At 42.1% G+C, this 20,530-nt stretch overlaps 1 protein-coding gene across 1 annotated transcript in view; it reads right to left on the bottom strand.

Moving 5' to 3' along the window:
• Window positions 1-6,274: 6,274 nt before the first annotated feature.
• The window catches only part of CHKB (choline kinase beta), a 191,245-nt gene continuing 176,989 nt past the window's right edge, over window positions 6,275-20,530 (bottom strand). The window contains exons 8-9 of the mRNA XM_053716290.1: window positions 6,982-7,499; window positions 6,275-6,279 (exon numbers count right to left, since the gene is read on the bottom strand). Of these exons, the coding sequence (XP_053572265.1) occupies window positions 6,275-6,279; window positions 6,982-7,499 (523 nt within the window). The remainder of the gene's footprint in view (window positions 6,280-6,981; window positions 7,500-20,530) is intronic.

The raw sequence follows: 20,530 nt of genomic DNA, 5'->3' as shown, positions 1-20,530 counted from the left end.
CTTTGGGGCAATGGCCCACAAAAGGCCCTTTTAAGGGCTGATAAGAGCTGATTAATTTTTGTAATTTAGTTTAGGGTAGGGACATTTTTTTATTTTGGGGGGCTTTGATTAGGTGTAATTATCTTAAAATTCTTGTAATCTTTTTTTAATTTTTTGTAATTTAGTTTAGTGTATTTAATTATATTTTAGTTTAGATATTTTTAGTTTATTTAATTAATTTATTGATAGTGTAGGTGTATTTTTAACTTAGGTTAGGATTTATTTTACAGGTAAATTGGTAATTATTTTAACAAGGTAGCTATTAAATAGTTATTAACTATTTAATATCTATTGTACCTAGTTAAAATAAATACCAAGTTACCTGTAAAATAAATATAAACCCTAAAATAGCTACAATGTAATTATTAATTATATTGTAGCTATCTTAAGGTTTATTTTATAGTTAAGTATTTACTTTTAAATAGGAATATTTTAGTTAATAAGATTAATATTATTTAGATTTATTGCAATAATAAATAAGTTAGGGGTGTTAGGGTTAATATAGTGAATATTAATAATATAATAACTATATTAATTATTAACTATATTAATAATATATATAATATAATAACTATATTAACCCTAATATAATTAGGGTTAATATAGTTAATATAGGTGGCGGCGGTGTAGGGGGATTAGATTAGGGGTTAATATATTTAATATAGGTGGCGGCGGTGTAGGGGGATTAGATTAGGGGTTAATACATTTAATATAGGTGGCGGCGGTGTAGGGGGATTAGATTAGGGGTTAATACATATAATATAGGTGGCAGTGGTGTCGGGGGATCATATTAGGGGGTAATATAGTTAAAATAGGTGGCGGCAGTGTAGGGGGATTAGATTAGGGGTTAATACATATAATATAGGTGGTGGCGGTGTAGGGGGATCATATTAGGGGGTAATATAGTTAATGTAGCTGGCGGCGGGGTCCGGGAGCGGCGGTTTAGGGGTTAATAACATAATTTATGTAAGAACTTACCTGATAAATTAATTTCTTTCATATTAGCAAGAGTCCATGAGCTAGTGACGTATGGGATATACATTCCTACCAGGAGGGGCAAAGTTTCCCAAACCTTAAAATGCCTATAAATACACCCCTCACCACACCCACAAATCAGTTTAACGAATAGCCAAGAAGTGGGGTGATAAGAAAAAAGTGTGAAAGCATAAAAAATAAGGAATTGGAATAATTGTGCTTTATACAAAAAAATCATAACCACCACAAAAAAGGGCGGGCCTCATGGACTCTTGCTAATATGAAAGAAATGAATTTATCAGGTAAGTTCTTACATAAATTATGTTTTCTTTCATGTAATTAGCAAGAGTCCATGAGCTAGTGACGTATGGGATAATGACTACCCAAGATGTGGATCTTTCCACGCAAGAGTCACTAGAGAGGGAGGGATAAAATAAAGACAGCCAATTCCTGCTGAAAATAATCCACACCCAAAATAAAGTTTAAATGAAAACATAAGCAGAAGATTCAAACTGAAACAGCTGCCTGAAGTACTTTTCTACCAAAAACTGCTTCAGAAGAAGAAAATACATCAAAATGGTAGAATTTAGTAAAAGTATGCAAAGAGGACCAAGTTGCTGCTTTGCAAATCTGATCAACCGAAGCTTCATTCCTAAACGCCCAGGAAGTAGAAACTGACCTAGTAGAATGAGCTGTAATCCTTTGAGGCGGAGTTTTACCCGACTCAACATAGGCATGATGAAATAAAGATTTCAACCAAGATGCCAAAGAAATGGCAGAAGCTTTCTGGCCTTTTCTAGAACCGGAAAAGATAACAAATAGACTAAAAGTCTTTCGGAAAGACTTAGTAGCTTCAACATAATATTTCAAAGCTCTAACAACATCCAAAGAATGCAACGATTTCTCCTTAGAATTCTTAGGATTAGGACATAATGAGGGAACCACAATTTCTCTACTAATGTTGTTGGAATTCACAACCTTAGGTAAAAATTCAAAAGAAGTTCGCAACACCGCCTTATCCTGATGAAAAATCAGAAAAGGAGACTCGCAAGAAAGAGCAGATAATTCAGAGACTCTTCTGGCAGAAGAGATCGCCAAAAGGAACAAAACTTTCCAAGAAAGTAATTTAATGTCCAATGAATGCATGGGTTCAAAAAGAGGAGCTTGAAGAGCCCCCAGAACCAAATTCAAACTCCAAGGAGGAGAAATTGACTTAATGACAGGTTTTATACGAACCAAAGCTTGTACAAAACAATGAATATCAGGAAGATTAGCAATCTTTCTGTGAAAAATAACAGAAAGAGCAGAGATTTGTCCTTTCAAAGAACTTGCGGATAAACCTTTATCTAAACCATCCTAAAGAAATTGTAAAATTCTCGGAATTCTAAAAGAATGACAAGAAAAATGATGAGAAAGACACCAAGAAATATAAGTCTTCCAGACTCTATAATATATCTCTCTAGATACAGATTTACGAGCCTGTAACATAGTATTAATCACAGAGTCAGAGAAACCTCTTTGACCAAGAATCAAGCGTTCAATCTCCAGACCTTTAAATTTAAGGATTTGAGATCCTGATGGAAAAAAGGACCTTGCGACAGAAAGTCTGGTCTTAGCGGAAGAGTCCACGGATGGCAAGAGGCCATCCGGACAAGATCCGCATACCAAAACCTATGAGGCCATGCCGGAGCTACCAGCAGAACAAACGAGCATCCCTTCAGAATCTTGGAGATTACTCTTGGAAGAAGAACTAGAGGCGGAAAGATATAGGCAGGATGATACTTCCAAGGAAGTGATAATGCATCCACTGCTTCCGCCTGAGGATCCCAAGATCTGGACAGATACCTGGGAAGTTTCTTGTTTAGATGAGACGCCATCAGATCTATTTCTGGAAGCTCCCACATTTGAACAATCTGAAGAAATACCTCTGGGTGAAGAGACCATTCGCCCGGATGCAACGTTTGGCAACTGAGATAATCCGCTTCCCAATTGTCTATTCCTGGAATATGAACCGCAGAGATTAGACAGGAGCTGGATTCCGCCCAAACCAGAATTCGAGATACTTCTTTCATAGCCAGAGGACTGTGAGTCCCTCCTTGATGATTGATGTATGCCACAGTTGTGACATTGTCTGTCTGAAAACAAATGAACGATTCTCTCTTCAGAAGAGGCCAAGACTGAAGAGCTCTGAAAATTGCACGGAGTTCAAAAATATTGATCGGTAATCTCACCTCCTGAGATTCCCAAACCCCTTGTGCTGTCAGAGACCCCCACACAGCTCCCCAACCTGTAAGACTTGCATCTGTTGAAATTACAGTCCAGGTCGGAAGAACAAAAGAAGCCCCCTGAACTAAACGATGGTGATCTGTCCACCACGTCAGAGTGTCGTACAATCGGTTTTAAAGATATTAATTGAGATATCTTTGTGTAATCCCTGCACCATTGGTTCAGCATACAGAGCTGAAGAGGTCGCATGTGAAAACGAGCAAAGGGGATCGCGTCCGATGCAGCAGTCATAAGACCTAGAATTTCCATGCATAAGGCTACCAAAGGGAATGATTGTGACTGAAGGTTTTGACAAGCTAATATCAATGTTAGACTTCTCTTGTCTGACAAAGACAGAGTCATAGACACTGAATCTACCTGAAAACCTAAAAAGGTTACCCTTGTCTGAGGAATCAATGAACTTTTTAGTAAATTGATCCTCCAACCATGATCTTGAAGAAACAACACAAGTCGATTCGTATGAGATTCTGTTAAATGTGAAGACTGAGCAAGTACCAAGATATCGTCCAAATAAGGAAATACCAATACCCTGTTCTCTGAATACAGACAGAAGGGCACCGAGAACCTTTGTAAAAATTCTTGGAGCTGATGCTAAGCCAAACGGTAGAGCCACAAAACTGGTAATGCTTGTCTAAAAAAGAGAATCTCAGAAACTAAAAGTGATCTGGATGAATCGGAATATGCAGATATGCATCCTGAAAATCTATTGTAGACATATAATGCCCTTGCTGAACAAAAGGCAGGATAGTCCTTACAGCTACCATCTTGAATGTTGGTATCCTTACATAACGATTCAATATTGATAGATCCGGAACTGGTCTGAAGGAATTGACCTTCTTTGGTACAATGAAGAGATAGAATAAAACCCCAGCCCCTGTTCCAGAACTGGAACTGGCATAATTACTCCAGCCAACTCTAGATCTGAAACACATTTCAGAAATGCTTGAGCCTTTGCTGGGTTTACTGGGACACGGGAAGGAAAAAAATTATTATATTTGACGCCCACATTATTTGGCGCAAAAGAACGTCAAAAAATGACGCAACTTCCAGCGACACATATGACGCCGGAAATAGAAAAAAAATTTTGCGCCAAAAAAGTCAGCGCCAAGAATGACGCAATAAAATGAAGCATTTTCAGCCCCCGCGAGCCTAACAGCCCACAGGGAAAAAGTCAAATTTTTTAAGGTAAGAAAAAATGATTGATTCAAATGCATTATCCCAAATATGAAACTGACTGTCTGAAAATAAGGAATGTTGAACATCCTGAGTCAAGGCAAATAAATGTTTGAATACAAATATTTAGAACTTTATAAAAAAGTGCCCAACCATAGCTTAGAGTGTCACAGAAAATAAGACTTACTTACCCCAGGACACTCATCTACATGTTTGTAGAAAGCCAAACCAGTACTGAAACGAAAATCAGCAGAGGTAATGGTATATATATAAGAGTATATCGTCGATCTGAAAAGGGAGGTAAGAGATGAATCTCTACGACCGATAACAGAGAACCTATGAAATAGACCCCGTAGAAGGAGATCATTGCATTCAAATAGGCAATACTCTCCTCACATCCCTCTGACATTCACTGCACGCTGAGAGGAAAACCGGGCTCCAACCTGCTGCGGAGCGCATATCAACGTAGAATCTAGCACAAACTTACTTCACCACCTCCATAGGAGGCAAAGTTTGTAAAACTGAATTGTGGGTGTGGTGAGGGGTGTATTTATAGGCATTTTAAGGTTTGGGAAACTTTGCCCCTCCTGGTAGGAATGTATATCCCATACGTCACTAGCTCATGGACTCTTGCTAATTACATGAAAGAAATATTTATTGTTAAGAGTGAGAGGGGAGATTGCGGATAGAAGGGTATACGTGTCGGGCTATGTTTTGGAGGCGTGTTAGACAGTAACGGGTGATTTTATAACTTAGTCAGTTTTTGTATGCGGCGGCAGTTTCTAAAGTGCCGTAAGTCACTGGCGACTCCAGAAATTTGTACTTACGCAGATTTCTGGACATTGCTAGTTTGTCAGACTTACGGCACTTTAGCATCTGACGGCGCCGTATATGTGATAGCTCAAGTTGCGAGCTGAAACTACGGGCGGCGCAGGTTTCCACGCTTGTGCCGATACCTGCGCCGTATATTGGATCGCGCCCCAAGTCTCCTCATAAAAAAAGGCTGCACATACCTTAATGCTGCTTGTAGCCTGAAACCGGTCTCCACACTGAAGATGTCTCATGGTTACCTTCAGAAGTCTTGTGGGAACCAGCGTGGATCTTAGTTACAACTGCTAAGATCATCAACCTCAGGGCAGAAATCTTCTTCCATATCCCCCTGAGGAAAATAGTACACACCGGTACCATTTAAAATAAAAAACTTCTTGATTGAAGAAACTAAAACTAACACCTCACTTTACCATGTCTTCCTAGTATAACACAGGCAAAGAGAATGACTGGGGTGGAGGGGAAGGGGAGGGGCTATATATACAGCTCTGCTGTGGTGCTCTTTGCCACTTCCTGTTAGCAGGACGTTAATATCCCACAAGTAAGTATGAAATCCGTGGACTCGTCATATCTTTGTAAAAGAAATAGAGACTGGCAGATATCAGACAAAATGGAGACCCAGGGCAGCCAGACAATGTGCACAGTGTGACAGTGGGGACATAGAGACTGAAGCGCACTTCCTCTTGTACTGTACAAGATACAAACCCTTAAGGGATAAACACTTCCCAAAAATAATGAAAGAAATAACAGACTTCCCACAGATGTCGGAACAAGAAAGACTATGGGTACTCTTAGGAGAAAACAACAAAGCTACAAGGATAGTAGCAAGATATGTAGCAGACTGTCACATGACCAGAACCCCCAATCAGATTAAATGAACTATCATATTTACCCACTATACTCCTACTTTATAAATTGTTATTGATTTGTTTTATTGTAACATATTACTTTGGCAACACATGTAATAATAATGTCATGCTAATAAAGTATTCTTGTCTTGACTTGTAGGAGAGTGCAACGTATGAGAGAGAGTGACAGAGGGTAGGAGAGCGCACAGTATGAGAGAGAGTGACAGGGTAGGAGAGCGCACAGTATGAGAGAGAGTGACAGAGGGTAGGAGAGCGCACAGTATGAGCAAGAGTGACAGAGGGTAGGAGAGCGCACAGTATGAGAGAGAGTGACAGAGGGTAGGAGAGCGCACAGTATGAGAGAGAGTGACAGAGGGTAGGAGAGCGCACAGTATGAGAGAGAGTGACAGAGGGTAGGAGAGCGCACAGTATGAGAGAGAGTGACAGAGGGTAGGAGAGCGCACAGTATGAGAGAGAGTGACAGAGGGTAGGAGAGCGCACAGTATGAGAGAGAGTGACAGAGGGTAGGAGAGCGCACAGTATGAGCAAGAGTGACAGAGGGTAGGAGAGCGCACAGTATGAGCAAGAGTGACAGAGGGTAGGAGAGCGCACAGTATGAGAGAGAGTGACAGAGGGTAGGAGAGCGCACAGTATGAGAGAGAGTGACAGAGGGTAGGAGAGTGCACAGTATGAGAGAGAGTGACAGAGGGTAGGAGAGCGCACAGTATGAGAGAGAGTGACAGAGGGTAGGAGAGCGCACAGTATGAGAGAGAGTGACAGAGGGTAGGAGAGCGCACAGTATGAGAGAGTGACAGAGGGTAGGAGAGCACACAGTATGAGAGAGTGACAGAGGGTAGGAGAGCACACAGTATGAGAGAGAGTGACAGAGGGTAAGAGAGCACACAGTATGAGAGAGAGTGACAGAGGGTAGGAGAGCGCACAATATGAGAGAGAGTGACAGAGGGTAGGAGAGCGCACAGTATGAGAGAGTGACAGAGGGTAGGAGAGCGCACAGTATGAGAGAGAGTGACAGAGGGTAGGAGAGTGCACAGTATGAGAGAGAGTGACAGAGGGTAGGAGAGTGCACAGTATGAGAGTGACAGAAGGTAGGAGAGCGCACAGTATGAGACAGTGACAGAGGGTACGAGAGCGCACAGTATGAGACAGTGACAGAGGGTATGAGAGCGTACAGTATGAGAGAGGGGGACATAAGAGGTATGTTGTAAAAAAATATTAGATACCTGCTGCTCCCGTGTGGGGTAATCGCTTAGCGACTCCTTGTAGAATGGCCACTCAGGGTGGTGATAGTTATACGCCCACTCACAGAAGTGATTACCCACATCAAATCCCCTGTAGACGCAAAGCAATAGTGAGTAGTCAGAGTATTTACATAGATATAAGATACTGAAAAAGATACTGAAAGTACTCACACTGACACGCTGAGATAGATACTGAGAGTACTCACACTGACACCCTGAGATAGATACTGAGAGTACTCACACTGACACGCTGAGATAGATACTAAGAGTACTCAGTGACACGCTGAGATAGATACTAAGAGTACTCACACTGAGATAGGTACTAAGAGTACTCACACTGACACACTGAGATAGATACTAAGAGTACTCACACTGAGATAGGTACTAAGAGTACTCACACTGACACACTGAGATAGATACTAAGAGTACTCACACTGACACACTGAGATAGATACTAAGAGTACTCACACTGAGATAGATACTAAGAGTACTCACACTGAGATAGATACTAAGAGTACTCACACTGACACACTGAGATAGATACTAAGAGTACTCACACTGACACACTGAGATACTAAGAGTACTCACACTGACGCCCTGAGATAGATACTAAGAGTACTCACACTGACATAGATACTAAGAGTACTCACACTGACACACTGAGATAGATACTAAGAGTACTCACACTGAGATAGATACTAAGAGTACTCACACTGAGATAGATACTAAGAGTACTCACACTGACATAGATACTAAGAGTACTCACACTGACACACTGAGATAGATACTAAGAGTACTCACACTGAGATAGATACTAAGAGTACTCACACTGAGATAGATACTAAGAGTACTCACACTGACACACTGAGATACTAAGAGTACTCACACTGACACACTGAGATAGATACTAAGAGTACTCACACTGAGATAGATACTAAGAGTACTCACACTGACATAGATACTAAGAGTACTCACACTGACACACTGAGATAGATACTAAGAGTACTCACACTGAGATAGATACTAAGAGTACTCACACTGACACACTGAGATAGATACTAAGAGTACTCACACTGACACACTGAGATAGATACTAAGAGTACTCACACTGAGATAGATACTAAGAGTACACACACTGAGATAGATACTAAGAGTACTCACACTGACACACTGAGATAGATACTAAGAGTACTCACACTGAGATAGATACTAAGAGTACTCACACTGACACACTGAGATAGATACTAAGAGTACTCACACTGACACACTGAGATAGATACTAAGAGTACTCACACTGAGATAGATACTAAGAGTACTCACATTGAGATAGATACTAAGAGTACACACACTGAGATAGATACTAAGAGTACTCACACTGACACACTGAGATAGATACTAAGAGTACTCACACTGACACACTGAGATAGATACTAAGAGTACTCACACTGACACACTGAGATAGATACTAAGAGTACTCACATTGACACGCAGAGTACAAAAAAAACACAAAATTTATGCTTATCTGATAAATTACTTTCTTTCCTGGCACGGAGAGTCCACAATTCCATTCATTACTGATGGGGAATTCACCGTATTGCCACCAGGAGGAGACAAAGACACCCCAGCCAGAGCTTAAGTATCCTCCCACTACCCATACTCCCCCAGTCACTTAGCAGAAGCAATAAGTAAAAAAAATAGAACACTAGATGTATATAGGTGCCTGAACGTTAGAAAAATAAATGCCTCCTTAAAAATAAATCAGGGCGGGTCGTAGACTCTCCATGCCAGGAAAGAAAATAATTTATCAGGAAAACATAAAAAAATGTTTTCTTTCCAATGGCATGGAGAGTCCAAGATTCCATTCATTACTGTTGGGAAACCAATACTCAAGCCAGAAGGAGACAGAATGGACAGGAAGGGAGAACTAAAGACATGCAGAGCTAAATGGAAGGCACCACTGCTTGAAGAACCTTTCTCCCAAACGAAGCACAGCTGAGGCAAAAACATGTAAAATTTAGAAAAAGTATGCAAGCAGGGGGCGTGGCTAAGCAGCTAACATGGACGGACGGATTATCTGCAGCTCCTCAGCACAGCTCAATAATCTGCCGATTTTTGCCGTTTGAGGACTTTAACTACTGAAGTGATTCCTTCTAATAGAAGTATGAGCTCAAGGTGAGCAACAGGAGCATATATTTAGCTATATTAAAGGTCTTTATATCTTTGCATTCGGAAGGCTGCGGCCTACTCACATGAACTTGGCATCTCCCCCCCCTGGCCACCTGGGTTAAAGGGCTGTATACAGAGCACCAAGGGAAGCTCATATCGCACACTCGGACATCACTTAGCCGTGAACCGCTTTCTAACTTTCTCTAATGGCTATGGCCCATAATTTGACGTGGGACACACTGGAAGAGCTACTGCGGAATCACTACAGAAGGCTAGAGCAGTGCATCGAGTTAATCATTCAGAGCCATAGATATCCAGAGATAACGCAAGATAAGAACTGTGGTTCCGAAGATACAACCTCCCATTTTACAGCTAATGCCTTACCTGGCAGAGTGAATACAGCGGCACGGCAGCTCACTCAAAATGAGACACGCAGCAGGCGAGCACACACTAAAGCGACCTTTCTGGCACGCAGGGTAAATGGCACCGTAGCTATAAAAAGATCAGTACAGCAACCGGAATATCAGGGGTCCACAAAGAGTCTTGCACAAAAGAAGTCTCAGATGTCTACAAGAAAAAGAAGATTTCGGGGACCATGTATCCCTGTGGCTAAAGGGCTGCTGGATTTGCCATACCGGTCAACCCATGCTGGACTGTTAATCGCACGGAAATACATAAGAGCCCCATTCACAAAGGTCTGCTTAACCGATATGTATGCTGAAGTCTTAGCAAGAACCGGAGTAGGTTAGGTCTGTGAGTTCTATGTTGGGGTATGTGATACACAATATTGTGGACTATACTCACTGTTGCGCAGCAGCTTTATTATCGAGGCTCTTCTATTATTTTTTACAGTTTTGTATAGTTGGACACACAGCGCAATGCCCCTCATCTTGCCGCCAAATTAATGAAGACTGTGCTGTCTGATGATCTATTTTATTTATGTATTAGATCTAAAGAATTATCTATGCTTCACATTCCTGATACCCTACTCAATCACTTTAATTTCCTTATTAATGTACCCTAAAGCTTTCTTAGGTTGAAGGGTTGGCTCATGGGTCTTCAATTGTTACACGTTGGACAGCTTATCTCTGTATACTAATGTGCATACCATAGTAGAATATAAACATTTATGCTTGCATGTTAATTCGCCTGAAAGATCAGGTGATATGAAACTATATATAATGTCCTGCAGGTTTGCCAAACCCGTATTAGTGAAGTTCAGATCTGCTTAAAGTGTTAAGAGTAACATGGATGCCCAGATACCAGTTTTAGATAGATTTTTGCATTTACACGACTGATGATCTGCTGGTTCTGGGTAAGCTCTTTTGTTTGGTAATTTTGACATTAACTGCCCTAGAGCGACTATAGCATACTTACAGATTCCTGGGCTTCAACACGTCTAGTAATAATATCTGTACAGACCAGTGTTTAACATAAAAATAGAAAGGCGCAGCTACCCACCCATATTATTTCGCATTTCCTTCCCCTTTACTATCCTCTGTTTATTTGGTAGTCTCTGCCCTGTTCAGTGACTTACTCGCTGAACCCCATCACAGTGAATGTTGAATTTCTATATCCGTGTGCCCTCCCGTACCCCTTGTGTTTTTCTATTTTATTCTTGGACCCACCCGAGGTCCTTGTGGCATAGGAGGGCGAGTGTAAAATATAGGTCCATAAGTGGCCTATCTTTATTTTCAACCCCCAGCTTAGATGGATTCATTATGGCCCAAAAGAGGCCTCTACTGTTTGTAACTGCCTTACAAATTTGTTCCATAGATGCTTCATTCTTAAAAGCCCAAGATGATGACACAGCATGGGTAGAGTGAGCCGTAATCCTCTCAGGAGGCTGCTCTCCAGACAAGAAGGAACTACAATCTCCTGATTGATAGTGCGGTCAGGGACTACCTTGGGAAGAAAACCCAATTTTATACGGAGAACCGCCTTATCCGCATGAAAAATAAGATAAGGGGGATCACACTGTAAGGCAGATAATTCTGAAACTCTACGAGCAGATGAAATAGCCAACAAAAACAAAACATTCAAAGATAAAAGTTTAATATCAACATAATGCATAGGCTCAAATGGAGCCTTTTGAAGAACACTAAGAACCAGATTGAGGCTCCAAGCGGAGCCACAGATTTAAACATGGGCCTGATTCTGACCACGGCCTGAACAAAGGACTGAACGTGCGGAAGATTAGCTTACTACTTGTTAACAAAACCGAAAGGTCAGAGATCGGTCCCTTTATAGAACTAGCTGACAAACCTTCTTTGAGAAACAGAATTCAAGGAACTCTCACCTTGTACCAAGGGAAGCTTCGAGACCCGCACCAGGAGAGATAGGTGCGCTTGACCTTATGATACATCCGACAAGTCACAGGCTTACGTGCCTGGATCACAGGGTCAATGAGCCTATCTGAAAAAAACACTTTTAGACAGGACTAAGCGTTCAATCTGCACACAGTCAGCCTCAGCGAATCTAGATTTTGATGAAGGAACGGACCTTGAAGAAGAAGGTCCGTCCTCATTGGCAATCTCCACAGAGTTGTCCGATTGAAATCTGATAAACAGGACAGGACAGAACGCAGTTGAGGCCATGCTACCAGAGCATTGAAGGTTGCTCTCATCTCCAGAATGTTTATGGGAAGGATGGATTCCTTTGGCAACCAAGATCCCTGAGCTCCTAAGGGACCACAAACTGCTCCCCAGTTTGAGAGGTTGGCATCCATAGTCAAAATCTCCCACAATGGTCTCAAAAAGCACATGCCTTGGGCCAGATGATCATGACAGAGCCACCAAGAGAGAGATTCTCTCGTATAGTTGTCTAGGACAATCCGTTGAGATAGAACCGAATGATTGCTGTTCCATTGCCTCAGCATACATAAATGAAGAGGTCTCAGATGGAAGCGAGCAAAAGCAATAATGTACATGGTGGCTACCATGAGACTAATTACTTCCATGCACTGTGACACTGAAGGACATGCAGAGGATTGAAGGGAGAGACAGGCAGAGGGAAGTTTGGATTGTCTTAGATCCGTTAGAAAGATCTTCATGGACACCAAGTCTATGTTTGTCCCCAAAAACCCTTGTATTGTGAACCAGGGAACTCTTGTCCAGATTTATCTTCCACCCGTGAGTGCTAAAATGAGACAGAGAGTCTGTTTGAGATCTTGCCAACTTAAAAGATGGAGCTTGAACCAAGAAATCGTCCAGGTACAGAGCTTCAGCGATTCCCTGCGTCCTGGCTACCGCTAAAAGAGCCCCTAGCACCTTTGTAAAGATTCTGGGAGCTGTAGCCAGACCAAAAGGGAGGGCTACAAATTAGAAGAGTTTGTCTAGAAAGGCAAACTGCAGAAATCAAGTGTTCCTTGTGAATAGGAACATGAAGATATGCGTCCTTCAGGTCTATATTGGTCATGAACTGACCCTCCTGGACCAACGGAAGAATGGATCTGATAGTCACCATTTTGAAAGATAGAAACTTGAGCAATTTGTTGAGACATTTTAGATCCAGAATAGGACAGAAAGTTCCCTCTTGGGAATGACCAAAAGGTTTGAATAAAACCCCAAGCCCTGTTCTGCAGGATGGACCGGGATGATCACTCCCAGGGAAGAGAGATACTTTATACACGAGTGACAGGAAGCAGGCACTGCACAAAAGCCCAAGAAATAATAATAAAATCCAAAAAGTCTATATTGAAGTCAATTAAAACCACAGACATGGCAGGATAGGTAAAGCAGACAGTCTGAGAGATACTTTACACAGCCTAAGAATGCCTCTCTTTTATATGTTATATTATATGTTAACCCCTGGTGTATCTGTAAGATAAAGTGCCCTGACAGCCTCATCCCTTGCTGAATATGATCCTAAGAACGGATCTATTAGCTCTAGTGCCTTAGAAATAGTACTGCCCAATAATAAAAACCCCTTAAATTAAGGGATAATTATAAAGTCCCCAGGCTCAGGAAAATACAGGAAATTCAACTGCAGTGTCCTGTTATAAGTAAAAGACACTCGCGTTAGGAGCCTCTGCTGTGGATCAGACACAGCACTTCCAGGTCTGAAAGCTTCATGCAGACTTCTGACAGGGACCTGAGATGAAGAGGAAAGCAGGGTAAACTAACACTGGTTGCCGGGGGGAGGGGGGTAGCACAGATTGCTGGAAGAAAGACAGAGAAGGTCCCTGTGACCTCCATTAACTAACAGCTACCAATACTCAAAGGTTTACATGGACACAGCATTAACCCCAGTCCTGTCTTGCAGGAAAACTACCCATTAAAGGACAAAATATTATTCAGAGCACTGTCTTCACCTCCTCCTAGTTACAGAGGCAAAGAATGACTGGGGAGTATGGGTAGTGGGAGGATACTTAAGCTCTGGCTGGAGTGGCTTTGCCGCCTCCTGGTGGCCAAGCAGTAAATTTCCCAACAGCAATGAATGGAATTGGGGACTCTATGACATTGGAAAGAAAACATAAATTATGCTTACCTGATAATTTCCTTTTATTCTGATGGAAAAAGTCCACAGCTGCATTCATTACTTTTGGGAAATAAGAACCTGGCCACCAGGAGGAGGCAAAGACACCCCAGCCAAAGGCTTAAATACTCCTCCCACTCCCCTCATCCCCCAGTCATTCTGCCGAGGAACAAGGAACAGTAGAAGAAATATCAGGGTGAAAGGTGACAGAAGAATAATGACGCCCCACATAAAATTACGGGTAGGGAGCTGTGGACTCTTTCCATCAAAAGAAAAGAAATTATCAGGTAAGCATAATTTATGTTTCTTCTACAAGATACGACGAGTCCACGGATTTCATCCTTAACCTCCTGCTAACAGGAAGTGGCAAAGAGCACCACAGCAGAGCTGTATATATAGCCCCTCCCCTTCCCCTCCACCTCCAGTCATTCTCTTTGCCTGTGTTATACTAGGAAGAAGTAAAGTGAGGTGTTAGTTTTATTTTCTTCAATCAAGAAGTTTTTTATTTTAAATGGCACCGGTGAGTACTATTTTCCTCAGGGGGTTATGGAAGAAGATTTCTACCCTGAGGTTGATGATCTTAGCAGTTGTAACTAAGATCCATGCTGGTTCCCACAAGACTTTCTGAGGAGACTTGGTGTATCAGAACTGGCTGGCATTTATTTCCCTGTATGGGAATGGGGTAAGCAGTAGACCTGTTATACAGAGGGGTGTTACTGGAGTTCCCTGTTTTTTATTTCTTGCTAGTTGACAATAAGGGCATTATATGAGCACAAAGAAAAACGTTTATAAAGTTTTTATTGTTTATAACCAGTATGACTTAATGGGATTTGTTTTGGGGTGTTCATGTTTATTCACTTGGCTTGGTGTAAAACCGCTTCTCCAAGCAGTTGTGTTTGGGCCTACTCCGGCATTGGCCTTAAGGGGCGGGGCTTATTTTTGCGCGCTCAGATGCGCACTTCCTTCTGATTAGGCTGCAGCAAGCAGTAACTCCGGTTGCTCTTGGACAGTGTATCTCTGGTCCGGAGTGTTGGCAAGTCATTTTGAAGTACCTTGGGGGCAGGTAGGCGCCACAGCAGAGCTGTGGCGAGGTGCAGGGGGTATTTTTGGTGTGAACTGACGTTTTGCTGATCTAAGTTACTTTAGAGCCTTATTTCTCCCCTTACTACTGGGGTGCAGTCATTTTTGGATAAACCAATGAGTTTTAGTTAAATTTTGAGACAATTTAACGTTATTTAGTCAGTTTTGGAAAAATTGTTCACTTTTTATTCTCTTAAAGGCGCAGTACACTCTTTTAAAAAAGTTTAAGCAATAAATAAAGTGTTTAAACGACTTCTGTGGTTATTACTAGTCTGTTCAACATGTCTGACATTGAGGAATCTCATTGTTCTATGCGTTTAGAAGCTATTGTGGAACCCCCTCTTACATTGTGTACCTCTTGTACTGAAAGGGCTTTAAAATGTAAAAATCATATTTTAAATAAAGTAAGTGTGCCTAAGGATGATTCTCAGTCTGAAGAGAATCAGGATATGCCATCCAATTCTCCCCAAGTGTCACAACCTTTACCGCCCACACAAGCGACGCCAAGTACTTCTAGTGCGTCTAATTCCTTTACTCTGCAGGAGATGGCTGCAGCTATGTCAACTACCCTTACAGAGGTATTGTCTAAATTACCAGTGTTGCAGGGTAAACGCAGTAGGTCAAGTATTAATGTGAATACTGAATCCTCTGATGCTTTATTAGCTATTTCCGATATACCCTCACAGTGTTCTGAGTTGGGGGTCAGGGAATTGCTGTCTGAGGGAGTAATTTCAGACTCAGGGAATGTATTACCTCAGACAGATTCGGACGCTATGTCCTTTAAATTTAAGCTTGAACACCTCCGCCTGTTACTTCGGGAGGTTTTAGCAACTCTGGATGATTTTGACCCTATTGTAATACCACCAGAGAAATTGTGTAAGATGGATAAATATCTAGAAGTTCCTACTTAAACTGATGTTTTTCCAGTTCCTAAAAGAATTTCGGAAATTATAAAAAAGGAATGGGACAGACCGGGTATACCGTTCTCTCCTCCTCCTAATTTTAAGAAAATGTATCCCATATCAGACACCATTCGGGACTCTTAGCAGACTGTCCCTAAGGTGGAGGGAGCTATATCTACCCTGGCTAAGCGTACAACTATACCCATTGAGGACAGTTGTGCTTTCAAAGACCCTATGGATAAAAAAACTAGAGGGTCTTCTAAAGAAATTATTTATTAATCAGGGATTTCTTTTACAACCTAGAGCTTGCATTGTTCCATTAACTACTGCAGCAGCTTTTTGGTTGAGACCCCGTTAGATGACATTTTGGATAGAATTAAGGCTCTCAAGCTAGCTAATTCTTTTATTACTGATGCCGCTTTTCAAATTGCTAAATTAGCGGTGAAAAATGCAGGATTTGCTATTCTAGCGCGTAGAGCGTTGTGGCTCAAATCTTCGTCTGCTGATGTGTCATCAAAACATAAGCTTTTAGCTATTCCCTTTAAAGGTAAGACACTTTTCGGGCCAGAATTGAAGGAAATCATTTCTGATATTACAGGAGGTTAAGGCCATGCCCTAACCTCAGGATAAATCGGTTAAAATGAGGGGTAAACAGAATAATTTTCGTTCCTTTCGGAACTTTAAAGGAGGACCCCCCGCTTCTTCTTCTTCCTCAAAGCAGGAAGGGAATTTTACCCAATCTAAGTCAGTCTGGAGACCCAACCAGAACTGGAATAAAGGTAAATAATCCAAAAAGCCCACTGCTGCTACTAAGACAGCAAGAAGGGGCGGCCCCCGATCCGGGACCAGATCAAGTAGGGGGCAGACTCTTTTTCTTTGCCCAGGCTTGGGCAAGAGATGTTCAGGACCCCTGGACACTAGAAATAGTGACCCACGGTTATCATTTGAAATTCAAGGACTTTCTCCCAAGGGGGAGATTTCATCTTTCAAGATTATCTGCAGACCAGATAAGAGGCGTTTTTACCATGGGAGTAATTTGTCCCGTTCCAAAATCGGAACAGGGACAGGGGTTCTACTCAAATCTATTTGTGGTTCCCAAAAAAAAGAGGGAACTTTGAGACCCATCTTAAACCTCAAGTGTCTAAACAAGTTTCTCAGAGTCCCATCATTCAAGATGGAGACTATACGAACAAATTTACCAATGATCCAGGAGGGTCAATATATGACTACCGTGGACTTGAAGGATACTTATCTTCATATTCCTATCCACAAGGATCATCATCAGTTTCTAAGGTTTGCCTTCCTGGACAAACATTATCAGTTCGTGGCTCTTCCCTTCGGGTTGGCCAAAGCACCCAGAATCTTCACAAAGGTTCTAGGGTCTCTTTTGGCGGTTCTCAGACCGCGAGGCATAGCAGTGGCGCCTTATCTGGACGATATTCTGATCAAGGCGTCAACATATCAACTGACAAAGTCTCACACGGACACAGTGTTGTCTTTCCTGAGAACTCACGGTTGGAAGGTGAGCATAGAGAAAAGTTCACTTGTTCCACAGACAAGGGTTCCTTTCTTGGGAACTCTGATAGACTTGGTAGCCATGAAAATATTTCTGACGGAGGTCAGAAAATCAAAGATTCTAAATACTTGACGAGCACTTCAGTCCATTCCTCGGCCATCAGTGGCTCAGTGTATGGAAGTAATTGGATTAAGGGTAGCGGCAATGGACATCATTCCGTTTGCTAGCTCTCATCTCAGACCACTGCAGCTGTGCATGCTCGGACAGTGGAATGGGGACTATGCGAATTTATCTCCTCAGATAAATCTGGATCAAGAGACCAGAGACTCTCTTCTTTGGTGGTTGTCGCTGGATCATCTGTCCCAGGGGACTTGTTTCCGCAGACCCACGTGGGTGATAGTGACAACGGACGCCAGCCTTCTAATCTGGGGTGCAGTCTGGAATTCCCTGAAGGCTCAGGGTGTTTGGACTCAGGTGGAGTCTCTACTTCCAATCAATATTCTGGAATGGAGGGCAATATTCAATGCGCTTCAGGCGTGGCCTCAGTTGGCTTCGTCCAAATTCATCAGATTCCAGTCGGACAACATCACGACTGTGGCTTATATCAATCATCAAGGGGGAACAAGGAGTTCCTTAGCGATGATAGAGGTATCCAAGATAATACGTTGGGCAGAGGCCCACTCTTGTCATCTGTCAGCAATCTACATCCCAGGAGTAGAGAACTGGGAAGCGGATTTTCTAAGTCGACAGACTTTTCATCCGGGGGAGTGGGAACTTCACCCGGAGGTATTTGACTCATTGATTCTCTGATGGGGCAGACCGGAATTGGATCTGATGGCATCTTGACAGAATGCCAAGCTTCCAAGATACGGATCCAGGTCGAGGGATCCTCAGGCCGAACTGATAGATGCCTTGGCAGTGCCTTGGTTGTTCAGCCTAGACTTATGTGTTTCCACCGTTTAATCTCCTTCCACGCGTGATTGCTCGAATCAAACAGGAGAGAGCTTCAGTGATCCTAATAGCGCCTGCGTGGCCACACAGGACTTGGTATGCGGATCTAGTGGACATGTCCTCTCTGCCACCGTGGAAACTTCCTTTGAGACAGGACCTTCTCATTCAAGATCCTTTCCAACATCCAAATCTAATTTCTCTGGAGCTGACTGCGTTGAGATTGAACACTTGATTTTATCGAAGCGAGGATTCTCTGATTCGGTTATTAGTACTTTAATACAGGCCAGAAAGCCTGTCACTAGAAAAATATATCATAAGATATGGCGTAAATATCTTTATTGGTGTGAATCCAAGGGTTACTCATGGAGTAGTTAGGATTCCTAGGATTCTGTCTTTTCTCCAAGAAGGATTGGAGAAAGGGTTATTAGCAAGTTCCTTAAAGGGACAAATTTCTGCGTTGTCAATTTTGTTTCACAAATGTTTGGCAGATGTGACAGATGTTCAGTCTTTTTGTCAGGCTCTAACCAGAATTAAGCCTGTATTTAGACCTATTACTCCTCCCTGGAGTTTGAATTTAATTCTTCGAGTTCAAGCGGTTCCGTTTGAACCTATGCATTCCATAGATATTAAATTATTATCTTGGAAAGTTCTGTTTTTAGTTGCTATTTCTTCTGCTCGAAGAGTTTCTGAGCTTTCAGCGTTACAGTGTGATTCCCCTTATCTCATATTTCATTCTGATAAGGTTGTTTTTCGTACTAAACCTGGTTTTCTTCCCAAGGTTGTTTCCAATAAGAATATTAATCAGGAAACTGTTCTTCCTTCCTTGTGTCCTAATCCTTCTTCTAAGGAGTGTCTGTTACATAACCTGGACGTGGTCTGTGCCTTAAAGTTTTACTTACAGGAAACTAAGGATTTCCGTCAATCATCTTCATTATTCATTGTTTATTCTGGAAAGCGTAGGGGTCAGAAAGCTACGGCTACCTCTCTTTCTTTTTGGCTGAGGAGTATCATCCGCCTGGCATATGAGACTGCTGGACAGCAGCCTCCTGAAAGAATAACGGCTCATTCTACTAGGGCTGTGGCTTCCACATGGACCTTTAAAAACGATGCTTCTGTTGAAAAGATTTGTAAGGCTGCGACTTGGTCGTCCCTACACACTTTTTCAAAATTTTACAAATTTTATACTTTTGCTTCTTCTGAGGCTGTTTTTGGGAGGAAAGTTCTTCAAGCAGTGGTGCCTTCCGTTTAGGTCTCTGTCTTGTCCCTCCCTTTCATCCGTGTCCTGTTGCTGTGGTATTGTATCCCACAAGTAAGGATGAAATTCCTGGACTCGTAGTATCTTGTAGAAGAAAAGGAAATTTATGCTTACCTGATAAATTGATTTCTTCTACGATACAATGAGTCCACGGCCCTCCCTGTCAATTTAAGACAGATTATTTTTTGTTTACAACTTCAGTCACCTCTGCACCTTTTAGTTTTTCCTTTCTCTTCCTATAACCTTCGGTCGAATGACTGGAGGTGGAGGGGAAGGGAGGAGCTATATATACAGCTGAGCTGTGGTGCTCTTTGCCACTTCCTGTTAGCAGGAGGATAATATCCCACAAGTAAGGATGAAATCCGTGGACTCGTCGTATCGTAGAAGAAATCAATTTATCAGGTAAGCATAAATTTCCTTTTTTCTTCTTAAATGGAAAAAGAGTCCACAGCTGCATTCATTACTTTTGGGAAAACAATACCCAAGCTATAGAGGACACTGAATGCAAAGACAGGAGGGTACAATAGGCGGCCCATACTGAGGGCACCAGGCCTGAACCTCTACCCAATAAAAAACCCTGCTTCATCCGAAGCTGAGAAAATTTTAAGAGGAAAAGCCCCAAAGACACCGACTCGCAGTCAGTCCAGAAGCCAAACTAGAGACCAAAAACGGACTCGACTGAGCCAACAGTCCTCCAGGAGACACAGTCACCCAACAAACGGTCCCCCACCGCTCAACCCCCACAAATGAAGGAGACACCAGCCTAAACCCCCAAT

This window comes from Bombina bombina, chromosome 6, assembly GCF_027579735.1.
Source record: "Bombina bombina isolate aBomBom1 chromosome 6, aBomBom1.pri, whole genome shotgun sequence".
Taxonomy (NCBI): domain Eukaryota; kingdom Metazoa; phylum Chordata; class Amphibia; order Anura; family Bombinatoridae; genus Bombina; species Bombina bombina.
This window is presented reverse-complemented; position numbering and strand designations above follow the sequence as displayed.